Source organism: Sorghum bicolor, chromosome 9 (genome assembly GCF_000003195.3).
Source record: "Sorghum bicolor cultivar BTx623 chromosome 9, Sorghum_bicolor_NCBIv3, whole genome shotgun sequence".
Taxonomy (NCBI): Eukaryota; Viridiplantae; Streptophyta; class Magnoliopsida; order Poales; family Poaceae; genus Sorghum; species Sorghum bicolor.
In genome coordinates this window covers 43,146,171-43,165,061 of record NC_012878.2, presented here as the reverse complement: position 1 = coordinate 43,165,061, position 18,891 = coordinate 43,146,171, and the positions used below count along the sequence as shown (strand labels likewise).

General features: G+C 42.8%; 1 protein-coding gene across 1 annotated transcript; it reads left to right on the top strand.

The window, feature by feature from the left end:
- On the top strand, positions 17,062–17,633 carry LOC8061901 (protein RKD3). The gene is made up of 2 exons (XM_021448136.1): positions 17,062–17,260; positions 17,356–17,633. The coding sequence occupies exons 1-2, from the start codon at positions 17,062–17,064 to the stop codon at positions 17,631–17,633; spliced, it is 477 nt and encodes a 158-aa protein (XP_021303811.1).

Genomic DNA, 18,891 nt, shown 5'->3' with positions numbered 1-18,891 from the left:
CTCAGACCAATTGTCCATTCATGCCTGACTAAGGACCATAAAAACCATTGCATGTCCATCCATGCACCTATTACACACAATTGTTCATCATATCAGGTTGCTGATACCCTCAGGTAGTGAATTATGTGATCCATTCAACTTGTGACTGATTAAGTACCAGAGAATCTTACAACTAAGATTTTCCTTTTTCAAGTCCCAAAACGCCACCTTATGAGTATCTGGATTATAATGCTTCAAGAACATCATCACAAAGAACATGTTGCCATTACTGTCTTCATGAGGGAGACTACGTATAATTGGCATGCTCCAATCTGAGAAGTTAAACTTGCCCTTTGTGAACATCAAAATAGCTTCACCCAGCCTCAACCTTATCTTAGAGGCTACATTTTTATGCCATGAAGTCTTCTTATCTATTGCTGAGGACCCGGAGTCCAACACATCAATTTGTCAATAACTTCTGTTGACGACGTATATTGTCCAGCGTAACTTAGCGTAGACGGGCAAGAGAATCTATGCAAAAAATAACCATGATATTGTGTAAGAAATCAACTACATGTCTAGCTTTCAAAAGTACATGTCTGGCTTTCGAAATATGCAACAGCAATATAAGCAAAATACTTACATGCTTGGCTTTCAAAATTTGTTCAACACTGTATTATTGTTTCAGTTCTTCAACAACTGAATCAATTTCGTAATCTTCATTCGGAGTAAATAGCAATTCCTATGACGAGAAAATAAAAGCAACATTATAAGTGCATAGAAAAAAAGATCAATGAGGATAAAAACAAATTAAATGTGCACACAAAATTTTCACTTATAAAAATTTTAGGATTCAGGAAGATCATGTAACCCACAGTATTTGGTCCATGACAACTTTCATCATCAATGAGACAGCTTACATACATCGACATCACTGTATCATCAAAGGAACCTCCCTTTCCATAGACTTCGGAAATATCAGACCCTGAAAGCTTCCAAGAATCAGTCACTACTTTGCTATGAAGACTCATGAAAACAACACTCATGTTGGAAATGGAAATAAATCATTATCAGTGAAAGTTTCAAGAACTACTGAACTAAAAGCAACATCTACAAGTAAAGAATGTACCTCTTGTATTCTTCTTTGTCAATTATCTTTTCCCAGAGTTGCAATGCCAATTGTTCATCAACCACGTTTTGGGTCCAAGTATCTGCTTTATCGAAAGGAGAGACCAATGAGTAGTCTCCTTTGTATACCATGGCTTTCCTTATAGAAGCTTGCAACGCCTTATAGATAGGTCTTCCCTCCAATGCCTTATTTATCCTGGAATTTCTTGCTGCTCTGTTGCATGTCTTTGTTGATGTCCCCTTGTCATCTTCTCTCTCTCTGTCCTCATCCCCATCATCTGAGTTTTGCCCACCTGATGTCCCCTCATCCTTTTCAACCTCAACCTTCGGTTTCTTGTCCCCAACCTTCAGTTCCCTATCATTGTCAACCTCAACCTTCAGTTTCTTGTCATCCTTCGATGCAACCTTCAGTTTCTTTTCCCCAACCTTCGGTTTCTTTTTCTCTCTTGCATCTTCATCTTCCAATGGACGCATGCATTTAAATGTTCCTCTGAGCTCATTATCTTTATGCTCAAGGAGGAACCATGCAGTCTGTTAGTGGCAAATGAGGATATCGTCCAGCATTTCTATCAACAATGAGCACAAACAATAGAATCTAATGTACAAGAGAAATATGATAAGAGCTGCCCAGAAAAGGCAGCACTGACCTTGCCAATTTCTTTGTAGTCTCCATCCAATCACATGATAACCACAATCATCACTGCAGAAATAAGAACATGAGCACGAGTTGAGGTGTGAAATTAGCAAATAACTTGATAAAGTACGACATTAGGAAATAGCTGAAAATTTACAAGTTATCTTGCTTCAAAACAGTTGGTATTGAAGATTTATACTCAGTACAATCTAGGCTCCTTGAAGAAAGAAAGCCTTTCAGTTTAGTTATCTGCAAGAGTGCAATGGATCAGTTGCGGCAGCTTAGGGTGTAACAAAACAGTATCATATATTTTCTTTGCAAGGCATTTGATGTTGAAAATATCAAACCAGTTCTTCATGACGAATTTTGGTATGCTCCAAGTCATACAAGGAATCAAGTACAGTTATAAGATTTGAATCAGGTTCCACCACAACCAAGGACCAGTGCTCAGATCTACATAATGGGACAAAAATTTGCAAAAAAAAGAATGAATCAAATTATTGATGGTTATGGCATAATGGGCCAATTTTGTCCAACTAGCCCACATCATAAGATCCTAAAAAGCTACTGCCATATTAAATAGAATTGGAAAAAGGTACAAACTGTTTTCGCTGGCCCCTTTGGGTAATAGTCGTTGAATTCTCTTTTGAGAAAACCACATCTCTTATCCACCCCTAACAATTCCTCCTAGAAAAAAAAGCATTGTGAAAGTTGATCACTGAACAACATATATAGGAAGTAGTAGTGATATTGGTTATTGGCACTTTCCACAGCACCCCTAGAAAGCATAATAATGTCTTTCCATGATTCCTGTCATATTAACCTGAAAATCTCTAGGACGTCATCGCACAACCAACCACCTGGTTTGAAAGTATTCACAAACGTGTACTCTGACATCTGAATGCTATGTATTTGCACTACAAAAGTTTTGGTCAACTTCTTTTTATTTTCTTGTCAGGAACTTGGACTGCCTTGTATTTGATCTCCTTGTACAGCTGAGACCATTTTGAATGGTCTGCAACAATGACCTTCAAATCTTCATTAGTTTCATCCCTTATTTCGTCAAGTTTTTATTTTACCCTGGCTTCACCATCCTTAATCCTCTTCTTTAATTCTCTCGAAAGAACACCCCTCTCGTCCTCATCAACCTCACAATCTTTGATCAGATCCTCCATAGGTAGGAATCCAATTTGCTGTCCTAAAACCTGAAAGGCCAAGGGAATAGAAAAATGATTGATAGCATTGATTTTAATGGATCTATAAACGATCCAAACTAGGGATTTGTCCTAACCTGCTTGTTTTTGGAAGTTCCTTTTCGCTGTGGAACCCGAATTGTCCTAGCCTCTTGCTTCCTGGAAGCTGGCTCGTACTTGGCAACCTGAAATGCCACCAATTTAAAGACAAAAAATTTTAATATTTTGAGAGGAATTCAGTGAGGAGCTTAGCAATTACTTAACAAAATTACCGCTTTTCTGATCTCTTGTATATCCTTAAGATCTGCTAGCATTTTCTCAACTTATTTGTCATCATACAGTCTGATGAGTGTCGACGGTTGTACTAGTGGAGGTTCAACCAGCGGTTCTATAGGTATTGTTTCGATGAAACACAGCTGTCAAGTAGCACAATCAGTCAAAGCACAATTTTTATCAAGTTCATAAAAGAAATTGTTTTAAAGATCATCACTTACAATGAGTAGAAGCATGCACCCATCAATCTTTGATCTGCACATATCCTTTTGATGGGCAGCGATTTTATTTTTCATATCTTGACAAACATATCTGCACCAGTTAAATTTTTTCACCCAAGCCAAGTCTGAGCACAGCCCCACGTGCTGGCTTAAGAGTAAATTGCTTGTAGTGTGTAAAAGAATCTTGAATAACACAATGTATAAGAAAGCACGGGCTTGCTCATGCTTATCATCTATGACATCTTTTATGTACCCTTTTGAAACCTAGACATTGATCTCTTTTTTAACTACAGTTTTCCCGCTTTGAACTTCTGTACGCTCTATGTCGTACCCTTCACTTTTCAGCAGCTTCCAAAACTCCTTCCCACTTCCTGTTCCAGTTCTCGTTGTTCATTGCTGGATCTTCATTGTTCATTCCTGGATCTTCATGAGGGGCGTTCATTGCTGGATCTTCATGAGGGGTACCATCAGGTATACCAAACACATGTTTTACTTTCTTAGGTGTGACCTTTATTTTGTTTTCTTCACAGAAAACAATTGTGAAAGATTCATCCTGAGAGCTGACGTCGCATTTTGTGATCATAAACAAGATTCTCTCCACAGAGAAACACCTCGTAAGAAGGATATGTAACAAGTCACCAAAACCACAATCTTGCAATACATTCTTCGTATTCTCTTCTAGAAGTGTTGTAGCTTCATGTATGTCCTTAGGTGAACAGCGCAAACCTATAGTAGGGCTCTTCTTCTTCTTTGTAGGACTCTTCTCTTCAGGGTTCTGCAAAAAAAATCAGATTTACTTAGCTAAGTTAGCTGCAAATAAAATATCAAATCAATAACACATTAGATGAAAAGCACAGCATGATTCATATCAAGCAAGAAAACACATGGCAGCATACGCTTATCAAGAAAGCTGGCATTTTTCTGGCCTAGCACATGAACAACGATGTGCAGAAGTAAAGCACTGGTAAATGGTAACTTGTTGTGCTTGGGTCATCCATGGACCTTTCCTGCTCCTTTTGGGATCCAGCAACATTTGACAAGATGAGACCTGAAGACAGGTATGCATCAATTTATGCGTTTGGTGGAACTATAATAAACTTATTACATATTCTCCTTTTTGGTCGAGTTAAAAAATCTCCTTTTTGGGTCTGCTCTCTCGAAAGCACATTAACCCAGGCCCCATTCTTATGCAATTCCAGAGTTGCAATCCATGAGGCCATGGAGCAGCAGACAATATCTATGTAAGTACCAGATGATCACATGCTGCATTTATGAGATTCCAGAGTTGCAATCCATGAGGCCATGGAGCAGCAGACAATATCTATGTAAGTACCAGATGATCGCATGTTGCATTATGAGATTCCAGAGTTGCAATCCATGAGGCCATGGAGCAGCAGACAATATCTATGTAGGGTAGCGGCCACTAGCATTGTACTCGATGATCTCACACAGGGCCTTTGTGACCAACCCATAAATCTCTTCACCGTGATCTGCTTTGAGCTGCTGGAGCATGTTATCGTCCTCTTGAAGAATTCGCTGAGTCAAAAATAACAAGATTTCTGTCAAAAAAACCACTAGATAAGTAGATTGCAATTGTAATAAGTGATCAAAGGTCATACCATCGGTTTCTCATCCACCACTTCAATCTTGAAAGGGTACCATTCTGAGTTTTGGATTTTTTGTTGCCACTTTGAACAAACGAGAGTAGGACTGAGTTCACCTGCCTCCTGTGGTAACCTTTTCATCCAAGCTGCTCTTAATGCTTTGGAATCAATTTCGCCCATCTTCTTTACACGTATATTAGTACGGCGATCATCAACCGCAAAAACCTCACCCTGCAAAGCATCTAACAAACCAGAAAGAGAATGTGCATGAGATATGATGCCAAAGCAAAGGAGACAGGTTCCATCATTGATTTGAGACCAGCACAACAGAACATGATATCGAATAGCTGGTCAATCAACGTGGTAGCTTACATCCAGCAGCTCCTTCCGAACGTGTCGCAACTCCTCGTTGTTGTTCCTTTCCGTGATAAAGAGATCAGTGTTCATTGACTCTATACCTTCCATTTTATTGGCATTTTCCATCAGCTGCTCAGCGAGGTTAGCCACTTGTTTGTGTAAGCTTAGAATCATTTCTAAAGCAGCTTCTTTCTCCCACTGCATTTTCACATAGTAACACTCATAGATATACTGCCCCAAAAAGAAGGGTAATACATATCAATATGTATTGTTGAAGTGGTAATACAAGATATTTACAAGAATCTTCTTTCAATGCAATAGTAATAACACAAATATACAATGAAGCTACAGAAGTAATACCACAAGATTCCAAGATTTACAAAAGTAATAATACAAGATTATGGTACAATGAAGCAATAAACCATCACACCTTTTCCTTCTCTTGCTCCTTGGATCTTAAGTCAATTTCTTGACACTTGCAACTTTCTGGTTGAGAAAAAAAGGTAAAAGAAACAACTGCAAGTTTACATTAAGAGAATAGAAATGTGGCTATGCAGAGTACTAAACTGTACGTCTGGGGCCGGGGTGGTGTCTGCACCGCTTCTGTTTGCAACTTCATCCTATCACAAAGTGGTGAAGCGGAGTCATACATGCAGTCATGTACACATTCACTATTCAGATTACCCAGTCCTAAACAGAAGTGGTGAAGTGGACTTACATGTTTTGCACCGATATCCTGATAAGCTGAAGACATGGAAGCGACCACCGGCCGGCAGCAGCACTAGGTGATCGCTGCACGCCGCTCGCATCTATGAGGACAATGCCAGAGCACGCCAAGATCTTCCACCTTGGACCCAGAGTCGTCGTCGTGGAAGCCATGCTACCTCTTTGTTTTCCTTTTTTTGCTCTTGATCTTCATGATCAACTCTTTTTTGAGAAAGGGTTAGATTTTATTGATACTAAATGGATTTTGCGCACGTCACTGCAGGTACGAAGAGGAATTAGGTTGAATTTGGATGTTAACTATCGACAATTAGGAGTATATGAGAAAGGGTTAGATTTTATTGATACTAGATGGATTCCACGCGCGTTACTGCACAGCAGGGCATCCTAGGTGGTGCTGACGTGGTCGGTACCTCAGAGCCACAGATCTTGGCACCGAGCTTGGAGCCATCTCGGCGATGAGGTCAAAACCATATGAAAAGACATGTCTACATCCTTTATGTCTGACAGGCTGCACAATTGAAGAGATAGTGGTGGTATCAGGAGGCAACATGCGTGTGCCCTCTCTCGACAAGCATATATGCTAGCTCAGGCCTTGTTTAGTTCCGATTTTTTTGGGGTATTGTAGTACTTTCGTTTTTATTTAGCAATTATTATCCAATCATAGACTAACTAGACTTAAAAGATTCATCTCAGGATTCACAGATAGACTGCTGTCTAGCCGTTGCCCCCTCCACCGCCTCTTCTTCGTCAACCATCGCCTCTGCCTACTTCTCATCATTGTCGTTGGCCGAGCGAGATCTGGGAGAGAGGCAGCTCCGGCCAAGATCCATTCTAGTCAAGTGCTATCTAGCCAAATAGCCCTTGACCGGTCGCATACTATACACTTGACCGGTCAATTACTACACCCTTGGCCGGTCACGGCTATCTAACCAAATAGCCCTTGACCAGTCAAGGCTATGCTAATCCCTTAAATTCCTACCCACTAGGTTGCAGCGAAAGGAAATATTTAGGGGAACGGATGCTTAGTACTCTTGTCACTGAGTCTTGCTTTCTCCTCACAATGTTAAACAACAAGGGGAACTTATCCTTCAATGCATGGTTGGTTCCCCAACCAAGTGTCCGTTCGAAAATAGGTTTGTGAGCCGTCTTTCACTTTGAAAGAACCAAAGCTCATGAAAGTATCCTGAGTCTGTGTTGGCCTTTTGGTATGTCATATTATTGTTGTGAAACGACACCTCTTCCCAATAGGCATCTCACTGTTAAGCTCATCCGTCCGTACGGATCCGTATGACGTCCATACGAGCCATTGTGTTGGTATGCACAAAAATAGAAATGGCTCGTAGGTAGGATAAAATCAGACTAAAAGTCAGGTAGGGTAAAATCAGACTTAAAGGCAGGTGTCGTACAAATTAGATATATTATGGGTCCAAGACAGAGTGAAAAGGTTTTCTTTTTCGGTAGGAATTTTTTTTGGCATGTGCCGATAATTAGGAAATTTTGGATGAAATTTAAATTAATTTAAATTGATTTTTTTAAAAGCTCATAAGCACAGCGCACACTCCGCTCGAGTTCCAGTGATCTAGCCCGCCACGCCACCATCGTATCGGCTGCCTGCCATGATACACCAGAGTTGCCCTCTTTCTTTCCCTCGGATAGCACTTGGATCGTGACTGCTCAGTGTCCTTCTCCCTCTCGATAGTACTATTCTAAGTGATTTGAAAAACCCTGAGTAACATGAACTGAAGAAATGTTGACTAGAGAAAGTAGTTGTCCTCACGGTCTCTTGGGTTTCATCTGTAGGTCGCCTCCGTGGTACACTTAAAATAAAAGCAGCCTAATCCAAAGTTGCAGCAGTTGCGGTTATCCGGTAACCACTATCCCACCTTTTATAAATTCCCTCGCTGGGATACAAGAAATCCAGTTCAACAACATGGAAAGTAAATGCCAATAGTTCAATAAGAAATATGCTGCACATAAGCTAAGTATAAAAATAAATGCTGAGAAGGAACTGATGAAGTGGAAAAAATACTACCTAATCATAAAATCCAGCATTACGAGACACGACAACAGCCCATCTACTTCCAGCAGTTGCCATGGAAGTTACATAGAAACTGTCTCTCCATTTCTTGTTTATCCATTTGTAGGGGAAAGTATTACTAACTTTGAAGGATTGTTGTGTATACATTGTGTCTGGATAGATATAACTATAGTCAAAAGAATTTTCATACACTAAGACACTACAACAAGCTTTAGCTGCTTTACCTTTAGACATCACTATCACTGAGCTGCAGTGTTTGCCCCAACAAGCGTAGTTATATAGTAGTTCCTCTCCCATTGGTCTATTATCCATTCCTTCACATGGAAACAAACCATCATTAGATTTGGCAATGTATAGAAGAGAGTAGCTTACTTAGTTACTTTACTTGACAAAGTGATTATTTTGTAAGTGTTACACAGAATGAACCAAGGTGCAGTAATACGTACACAAGTGTCACATATTGGCAATGTGCAAATATTCATTATGTATATTTACCCATATTTATATGACTATAGGGAATCACAAATATAATTGTATGCGCAGCAATATTCTTATTTTAAATCTGTCATTTTTTTTAAAAAAACATTATTTTAGTTGTCTAATCTCTCTTGCATCTTCTCTGAAGTTTATACATCAAGTTGGCCAAAAGAGACGCTTATCGATAGAGTATGAGGCAGATGAACAACCAATGAAAAGATCAGGATGGGAATACCTGAAACATAGTGGATAAGTGTCTATAATAGCAGAGGGCCTATGAAACAAGGTACTCTTAATAGATTTGAAATTTTAGTTAATTTTTTATATATCACGTGTCTTTGTGGTTGAACCAAAGTAATTCAACAAATTCACTGGGTACTGCAGGTACCACTACAATGTTGCAGATTCAAGGCTTGTACAACACATTGAAAAAGAGAATGACAATAGACTGTTTATCAGTTGCATATCATCTTGTTCCAATCTCTAGGCTCTAATCATGGATGCTAGAACTGGTTTCACTTCCCAAGTTTATGATCTTACACCACATTTCACTCACAAAGTGAGTGATCTGCACCTTGGTTCATTTTATGTCACACTTACAAAATAATCACTTTGTCAAGTAAAGTTACTATGTAAGCTATTCTCTTCTATACATTACCAAATCTAATGATGGTTTGTTTCCATATGAAGGAATGGATAATGGACCAATGGGAGAGGAACTACTATATAACTACGCTTGCCGGGGCAAACAATGCAGCTCGGTGGTAGTGATGTCTAAAGGTAAAGCAGCTACATTATCCACACAAGAGGTTGCGCAACGTAATTAGTGTATGAATTACGTTGTGCACCAATTACGTTGCGCAATGTAATACATTATCCGTCGTAATTCATGCCGGTGCACTGTAGGGTTTCATCTGTAGGTCGCCTTCTTGGTACACTTAAAATAAAAGCAGCCTGAACCAAAGTTGCAGCAGTTGCGGTTATCCGGTAACCACTATCCCACCTTTTATAAATTCCCTCGCTGGGATACAAGAAATCCAGTTCAACAACCTAGAAAGTAAATGCCAATAGTTCAATAAGAAATATACTGCACATAAGCTAATTATAAAAATAAATGCTAAGAAGGAACTGATGAAGTGGAAAAAAATACTACCTAATCAGAAAATCCAGCATTATGAGACACGACAACAGCCCATCTACTTCCAGTAGTTGTCATGGAAGTTACACAGAAACTATCTCTCCATTTCTTGTTTATCCATTTGTAGGGGAAAGTGTTACTAACTTTGAAGGATTGTTGTGTATACATTGTGTCTGGATAGATATAACTATAGTCAAAAGAATTTTCATACACTAAGACACTACTGCAAGCTTTAGCTGCTTTAACTTTAGACATCACTATCACTGAGCTGCATTGTTTGCCCAAGCAAGCATAGTTATATAGTAGTTCCTCTCCCATTGGTCTATTATCCATTCCTTCACATGGAAACAAACCATCATTAGATTTGGCAATGTATAGAAGAGAATAGCTTACTTAGTAACTTTACTTGACAAAGTGATTATTTTGTAAGTGTTACATAGAATGAACTAAGGTGCAGTAATACGTACACGATGTGTCACACATTGACTATGTACACATATTCATTATGTATATTTATATTACCCATATTTATATGACTATAGGGAATCACAAATATAATTGTATGCGCAATAATATTCTTATTTTGCGTGTGTCATTTTTTTAAAAAAACATTATTTTGGTTGTCTAATCTCTCTTGCATCTTCTCTGAAGCTTATATCAAGTTGGCCAAAAGAGACGCTTATTGATAGAGTATGAGGCAGATGAACAACCAAAGAAAAAGATCAGGATGGGAATACCTGAAACACAATGGATACGTGTCAATAATGGCAGACGGCCTATGAAACAAAGGTACTCTTAATAGATTTGAAATTTTAGTTAATTTTTTATATACCACGGGTCTTTGTGGCTGAACCAAAGTAATTCAACAATTTCACTAGGTACTGCAGGTACCACTACAATGTTGCAGATTCAAGGCTTGTACAAGGGAATGACGATAGACTGTTTATCAGTTGCATATCATCCTGTTCCAATCTCTAGGCTCTAATCATGGATGCTGGAACTGGTTTCACTTCCCAAGTTTATGAGCTTACACCACATTTCACTCACAAAGTGAGTGATCTGCACCTTTGTTCATTTTATGTAACGCTTACAAAATAATCACTTTGTCAAGTAAAGTTACTAAGTAAGCTATTCTCTTCTATACATTACCAAATCTAATGATGGTTTGTTTCTATGTGAAGGAATGGATAATGGACCAATGGGAGAGGAACTACTATATAACTACGCTTGCTAGGGCAAACAATGCAGCTCGGTGGTAGTGATGTCTAAAGGTAAAGCAGCTACATTTATCCACACAAGAGGTTGCGCAACGTAATTAGTGTATGAATTACGTTGTGCACCAAGTACGTTGTGCAATGTAATACATTATCCGCCGTAATTCGTGCCAGTGCACTGTATAAATTACGTTGCACAACGTAATACATTATCCACCGTAATTTGTGCAGGTGCACAACGTAATTCATACACTAATTCTTGAGGCGGCGAGCAAGCTCAGAGCCAGAATGTCCCACCGTCTCGGTGGCCCGGGGCCGGGGGTGGAGGTATTTGTATTTCCCCTCCACCTACCGTTGGATTGCGCTTCGTCATTCGTGCGGGTGCACCACCCATCGACCTGTCCTTTCATACAGTGCAGAATTTACCCCCAAACACAACTTTGCTTAGGACAGGCATCATTGCTTGTAGGTATAGGAAAGTCTAGGCTTGTATGAGTTGTGCTTGGATTTTCTAGGCCCATCATATTCAAAAGCACGCATAATCATCCCCACGATATATGATGCATAAAACAGCAGGTCTTTAGTGCCATTGCGACCTAAAATGATCAAATCTATCTCACCAAAGAGCAAACCAATGATGTGTACATATTGCACCGACACATTGTGTACATATTGCACCAACACATTGTGTACATATTGTTGACAAAAACATAATTATGATGTTTGATGCAATGTACAAAATTGTAATAATGTACAATAGACATTCATTCCTTGTGGGTACATATTCTTCAAGACTGAGAGATGGTAAGCAACATTATCAACAACCAACATCTCATGTACATAAATCATGCAATGTACACAGCGATGCAAGCTCCGAGCCGGATACTACTAGCATGAGGACCTGACCAATCTGAGATTAGATAAATTAAAGCTTTGCACTGACCAATCTGTTTGCTCTACATGAGGACCTGTTGCCTTGCATGACCAATTGATACTACTAGCATCATAGTATGAGCTGATTATTTGGTATTACAGTATAGATTTTTTTAGAAGTGATGGCAAAGCTTTTGCCGCATGTTCTACAGTTGTGACTTTGAGACTCATTTCTGCTAATCTGATATATCGATACATTACTGTTTAGATCCTTTGGATCCAACATCAAGGAACCCAATCTAACACGCAGAATCACCGTTGCAGCGGACCAGGTTATTAGCATCAAGAATTCAAGGCGCGAGAGATCATCTGATAGACTACCGATATGAATCGGTACGAGGGTGGCCCAATCTTCACGACAGTAGATCAAAAGAACAAGGATAACTTGCTGCGAACAGCAAATAACTAGCTTTATACCTGACAAAGGTTGGATGCGACCAAGCGACGGGGAGAGAGGCACCGAAACCGCGAAGACTTCGACTCGATCTCCGAACGACTGCACAACCATAATCCGGAACTAATCCACACAATACGGCGTAGCCGAACGAAAGCCGTACAACACGAAGTAGAGGAACCCAGAGGATTCACTTCACAAGTCCAAGAAGAACAAGGAAGAACAAAGGCTGAGTAAGGCACTCAGTAGCACGGCTGCAATATTATATAGTTTATCAAATGATCAAAGGTACCTAATAGCTTAGTGGTATGGGATATTTATACTAGGAACATCCCTCCTAGATAGGTATGAAAAAAATAGAGTTTCTGAGGGAAGACAATGTGAAAGGTCCCCTCGGAAAGGAGTCCCTATGAAAACAAAATCGCATGACTGTTGGCCTTCAGAGCAGTTTCCAATAAACTGACCATAACATCTTATTGGTAAGTCCAAATGATGAACAGTTTCTTAGGTGTGAAACTAGACTCCAAGAGCTTTCCAGCAATGTATGACATGCACCATGAAACGTTATAGATTGGTACAATTTTGTACGTCAAGTTGTACCAACATTCTGTCATGACAGACTGTTGACCTTCTGAGCAGTCTTGACTAATCCAAACATTACTCTTGATTGTAATGTCCAAATGAGATGAGACTTGAGGCATTGGAAAGCAGACTCGACAAGCTTTCCAATAAGTTCTCATGGGCCTTCATAGCTTTCGTGAGTAAAAGGTTATGAAGATTTCTTTTCACTGGTCCGTTATTGACTTTATTGATCCATTTTGCTAGTCTGTTAGGGACTTGCACTGGTCTGTTCTTCACTCTAGTGATCCGATTTGCTAGTCCGTCTTTAGGGTCTGATTCATCCTTCTCTTCTCCTATATACCTGAGTACAATCAAGGTACAACACTTAGGTAGTATATAATTCTCATTAATATGAAAATGAATCTCACAAAGTAGCGCGTGGACCTCTTGTTGTAGCTTCTTTGCATGACTACGTGTCACCGGTCCATCGGTGACTTGGGCTGGTGTCAGTGTAGATAAAACTTGCGTGGTTGTAGCTTGACTTGGAACTTGTGACATCTTGCTTACTGGCATGGTCATATCATCATCCCTTAACAATACACAGAAGGGAATAGAGTAGAGGAAAGTAGGGGACAGAAAGGGAGGTCTTACCGCCATTCCCGAACCTTGTGAAGGGGCTCTGGGGGCTACGTCTGCCTCGACCCCTCTCTTTTTCCTCAGCCCCAGCGCGGCTAGAAGATGTGGTGGCGATGGACCCAGAGGCACCAGATGGAGTGGAACGGTGCAGCCTCTCTCCGCCCCCTCGGACTACCTCTGCTGCCTCTCCCCTCCCGTCGTCGTCGGCCCCTGCGCGCTGGGAGTTGGGAGGCGGTGGTAGAGGAGCTGGAGGAGCAGGAGGCCGCGCCGGCTACAATCTACCGTGGACAGGTTTTTTTTTCTTTTTGCCAAAATTCCATTTTAGTTAAGAGCTTGGATTTTTTTGCCTTCTTTGTTCATATATATCCAACAATCTAGTTAAATCTTTTAGTGTGCATTTTTCTGGTATCAGTTTATCATCCCCAATTGAATTCAAGGCCATCAGATCTGATTCCAACTATATTTGGGATGAGATGCAGCAAGTGATGGAGCTAGAAGAGAAAAGTGAGTACTAAAAGTTAGGTATGGTAAAATCAGACTTAAAAAGGCACGTAGGGTAAAATCAGACTTAAAGGCAGGTAGGGTAAAATAAACCTAAAAGGAGAAGGGTAAAATCATCCTTAAAGGCATGTAGGGTAAAATCGGTGTAGGTAAAATCAGCCTTAAAGTCAGGTAGGGTAAAATCAGTCTAAAGGGGGTAGGGTAAAATTATACTAAAAGTCACCAAGTAAAATCAGGATTGAAGGGGGTAGGGAAAAATCACGCTAAAGGGGGTAGGGTAAAATCGTCCTTAAACACAGGTAGGGTAACCGCCAATCCCGAACCTTCACGATGGGGCTCCTAGGGCTATGTCTCCCTCGATCCCTCTCATTTTCCTCGGCCCCAGCGCGGCCACAAGCTGCAAACATGGATACGTGTTTTAAGTACACGGATTCGTGTTATCTATACATGGATACGTGTTTTAAGTACAAGGATACTAATTAAAAATTGCAGCCACCCAGATCCGCACTGAGCCCTGCTCCACCAGGCCCCCGCCGTTGAGGGAGACGGGAATGTGTTTAGGGTTCTACCTTCTACTGTATGGCTTGGATGGAGCCAGTTCAAGTTCCTAGCAGGTTTAGTTAAATCTTTATAAATTCATATCTTGCTCATTTTTTATCCAAATGAGTTGATTTAGGTTGTTTTTTTCTTATGAGTAGATCTACAGAGGAAAAATATGAAAAGCCATGTTTGTGATACTTTTCTATGTAACTTTATTTAAATTGTATTAACTGGATTAGCTGTCACTGGAAAACAGATATTAACAGTAGACGATACAGACATACGTACTAATAGACGATACATGAGTTCAACAACAAGATAACTGAAACGTGTTTGAATTCAACGACAAGAACATGAAGATAACTAATACATGTGATAACTGGACTTTAGGCCACGGCGATGACGAGATGGCTGTGCGGCGGCGACGGCGCTCACAGCCATCTATCGTTCTGGGCCAGGACGCGGTGGCGGGACCACTTCTTCTTGTTGAGCTTCCTGGCCGCCATGGACGTTGCCTGACCGATGACATGACTCCGAACCTGCTCCTCCTGTGGCCACCGGGACGCCTTGCGGCCGGGGCAGACGTGGCACTGGTACGCCTTCTGGGACTGGGAATACCTGACCCGCAGAGCTGCTCCATTGGGGACCGGCACCATGTACCCGCGCCTGGCGTCATCTTCCTCGTCCGTACTTTCCTCGGATCCGGAGTCGAAGTCGTCGTAAGCTAGAGCAACCGCGCCGACTGCCGGTGGCGGGGAACGCGCAACAGGAGCAACGGCGTCCACCACCGGCATGCTCTTGGCGTCGATGTTCCCGGCTGACCCGGAGGAGCCACCGTCATAGCGAGACCATGCCGCGTCGATGACGGCACCAGAACGACAACACGACGAGCGGGAACCACCTATGGAATCGCCAGTGGGGGAGAGAGACGAGCGGGAACTGCCGGCTGGGGAGGGAGAGAGCCGTTGGGCTGGTGAACCGCCGGTGGGGGAGTGAGCCCACTCGACTGCCGACGGCGGGGAACACGTAGTAGGAGCAGCGACGTCCACCACCGGCATGCTCTCAGCGTCGACGTCGCCGGCTGACCCGGAGGAGCCATCGTAGCGAGACCACGCTGCGTCGACGACGGCGCCGGAACGATGACACGACGAGTGGGAATCGCCTGTGAAACTGCCAGTGGGGGAGAGAGACGAGCGGGAACCGCTGGTGGGGGAGGGCGAGCGCCGTCGGGCTGGTGAACCGCCGGTGGGGGAGTGAGCCTCATGGCGTGCGTCATCAGGCTGGTTAACCACTTCAGGGGAGGGGAGGGGACGGGCGGAGGGTCAAGTGGGAGATATGAATCGTGAGGGGACGCGGCTCTTCGTTTTATAGAGACGTTCCCTTCTCGTGGAAGCTACGCTGCCTCTTCATTTTCTTTTTTTTCTCTCTCTCTCTCTTCTCATGGAGCCACGCTGACTGAACACGGGGTCTTTTCTTTGTGGATGGTCCTAGCGAGACTATGTGTCGATCGATCCACAACATGTACCGGTAGCTTGTTCATATGTATCAGTCCACAGCATGTACCGGGTAGTTGTTCATATGTGGTATGCAAGAGAACGTACATGCCCTTTGTTCATAGGTATCCTATACCACCACCTTGTTAAGCTGCGACGGTTGGGAGCATGTACCACCATGTTGTTAACATGTGTCGGTCCAAGTCATGTACTGTCACGTCATGTACCCCAATGCTGTATACATGTGTCCGTCCAGGTGACGATATATTTTTAGAACTGAGCCCACAGTTTGAACAAAAGAGCTGAGCAAGAGCACAAGCGTGTGAATGCTCATCAACTTCCGTTTTAATGATGACATCAAATGTAGGCCCGAAGTCCCACTTGTGGGTTGGAACTTGTGTTTTCAGAGCAATAAATTTTGACTGATGATCCCGGTGGGAACCAATTTTCACTCTGAGGTTCCGATTCATATTCAGCATCTATATAAGCATCCGTAGCTACCTTTGCCACGCACTTCACCAACTGCTGTGTTCTTTTTCTTCATCGTCCACTCCACGCTGCACACCGCTAGCTATCGCCGCCAGCTCGTCCACGCCGCACACCGTCATGGCGAGCGGCTTCGTCGCCGCTCCTCCTACACTTAGTCTCCTGTTCAATTCCTCATATTCAGATATGTGGCAGAAGTATCCTCTATACATGCCTGCACCGCCACCGCCACCGCCGGCACTGGACGGCTGCTCCGGGCAACTCCCAGCCAGTCCTTCCAAGCTAATGCCGATAACAAACTATGATCTCGCAGCTTATGGTGATCTCACGGCCTGCGGCATTTTCGACCCTGTCGTCGACTATGATCTCGCGGCCTACGACATTGATCTCGTGGCCTGCGGCATTTTCGACCCTGCCGCCGTGGCCGCAGCCTGCCGCGGACGCCACGGTGGTGGCGCCATGGCCGTAGCATGCCACTGCGGAAGCTGCCGCCCTGTCGGTGGTGCCGCCGTGGCCGCAGCGTGATGCCGTGGCGATGGAGCTGTCGCCGTTGCCGCCGCCACGACTGCTGCGTGCAAGCAGGATCGACAGTGGCGGGCGCTCAGAAGCACTAAGGCACCTGGACCACATCGGCTTCAATGATCTGCGCACCTACTTCTACATGCCATTCAACAGGGCCGCGACGACGATGAAGGTCAGGCTAACCGTGCTCAAGCAATGCAGCCACGAGCTCGGCATCCTGTGGTGGCCTTACCAGAAGTTGAAGAGCCTCAACCACATGACAGCCCAACTCGGGGTAATGATCAACAGTATGCTCTTTTTTCCCCAGTGGATGCAATCATGGCTGCGCATTTCCCCTGCATGCAATCATGGCTGCGAGCGGCTGCGTGCGTGCCGGAGATGGCGAACCACCCGTGGAAGCCGAATGATCAACTGGTGCTGGAGCACAAGATCAATGAGCTGAAGAGGTACCGCGAGCTCATAGAGGAGAACCCGTCGATGGAGCTACCGGACCGGACCAAGAAGCTGAGGAAGACGTGCAACAACAGGCTGAGGAAGACGCGCAACAACAGGAGGAGGGCGGCAGGAAGCAACCATGGCTGCTGAGTCATGTTTTCATTTATGTTTTCATGAACGATTATATTCAAAGTAATATATACTTGTGTAGTACGTTTGGATTAATTAAGTACTTTGTTAGTAGGTATTTTTATGACTAATTGTAGTTGATAACCAACAAAAGAAGAAGAATCCAGTGTGGAAACATGTTGTGAACTTAAATTATGTGTTATTTCATATTAAATCATGTGTATTGTTATTATTAAAAAAAGGCTTGTCGTTCCTGCGTCGCTGTTTTTTAGAGAACAGTATATCCACATATCTAATATATATTGTATGAGATACTCGTATATATCTATGTGACGTTTGACACAGTGTATCGGTTTTTTGTAACTATGTGACCGATTTAGAGGCGCATAAGTGTTTACTAGTGTATCATGAGTAAAATGTCACAATTTGGGACATTTTAATGTTTTTCCTATATTCTTTCACTTAATTGCGATTAGTTGAATCTTTTTCAAAAATGTCGGTTTGAACTCCGGGTGCATGGAATAATCACTACAGGAAACCCAGGCTTCGCCAAGTGCCCCAGAGTTCGCCGAGTGCCAAAAATCGGGCACTTGGTGAAGAAGGCTTCGCCAAGTGCCTAGCTCTTGGCGAAGCCAGCACTTGGCGAAGAAGGCTTCGCCAAGTGCCAAGCACTCGGCGAAGAAACGCACTTGGCGAAATGGCCTCTTCGCCAAGTGCCAAGCACTCGGCGAAGAAATGCACTTGGCGAAGCCTGACGGCATCCATCCCCATCCCTTGCCGTCGGCTTCGCCAAGTGCCTCCTTCTGGCACTTGGCGAAGACGAGGCTTCGCCGAGTGCCATACACGTGGCACTTGGCGAAGAGAGGACCCTGGGAAATTGCCTGGAAGCGTTCTTCGCCAAGTGCCACGTTGCTGGCACTTGGTGAAGACCTCTTCGCCAAGTGCCAACCCTAGCACTTGGCGAAGTCAAAATTTTTCTTTTTGAGTTTTGCTCCCAAATTTTTTGTGGAGGTTTAGTACCCTATCTTTAGTAACTTGTCAAGGTTTGGTGCATTTTGAAGTTTTTTTTCTATATTTTTTCATTTAGTTGCGACTCGTTCCATTTTTTCCGACGAATTCGATTTGAACTGCAGGTGCATGGAATAATAGTGTCCTATGGTTACAACGTTGCTATTCTTGCTTGTGTGGATGCAATTAGGTCAAATCCATGTCCTGGCACCAAATGTCGATGAGCGTGCTCGCGGGGCAACGCTTCCAACTTGCGTGCGCGGGTTTTTAA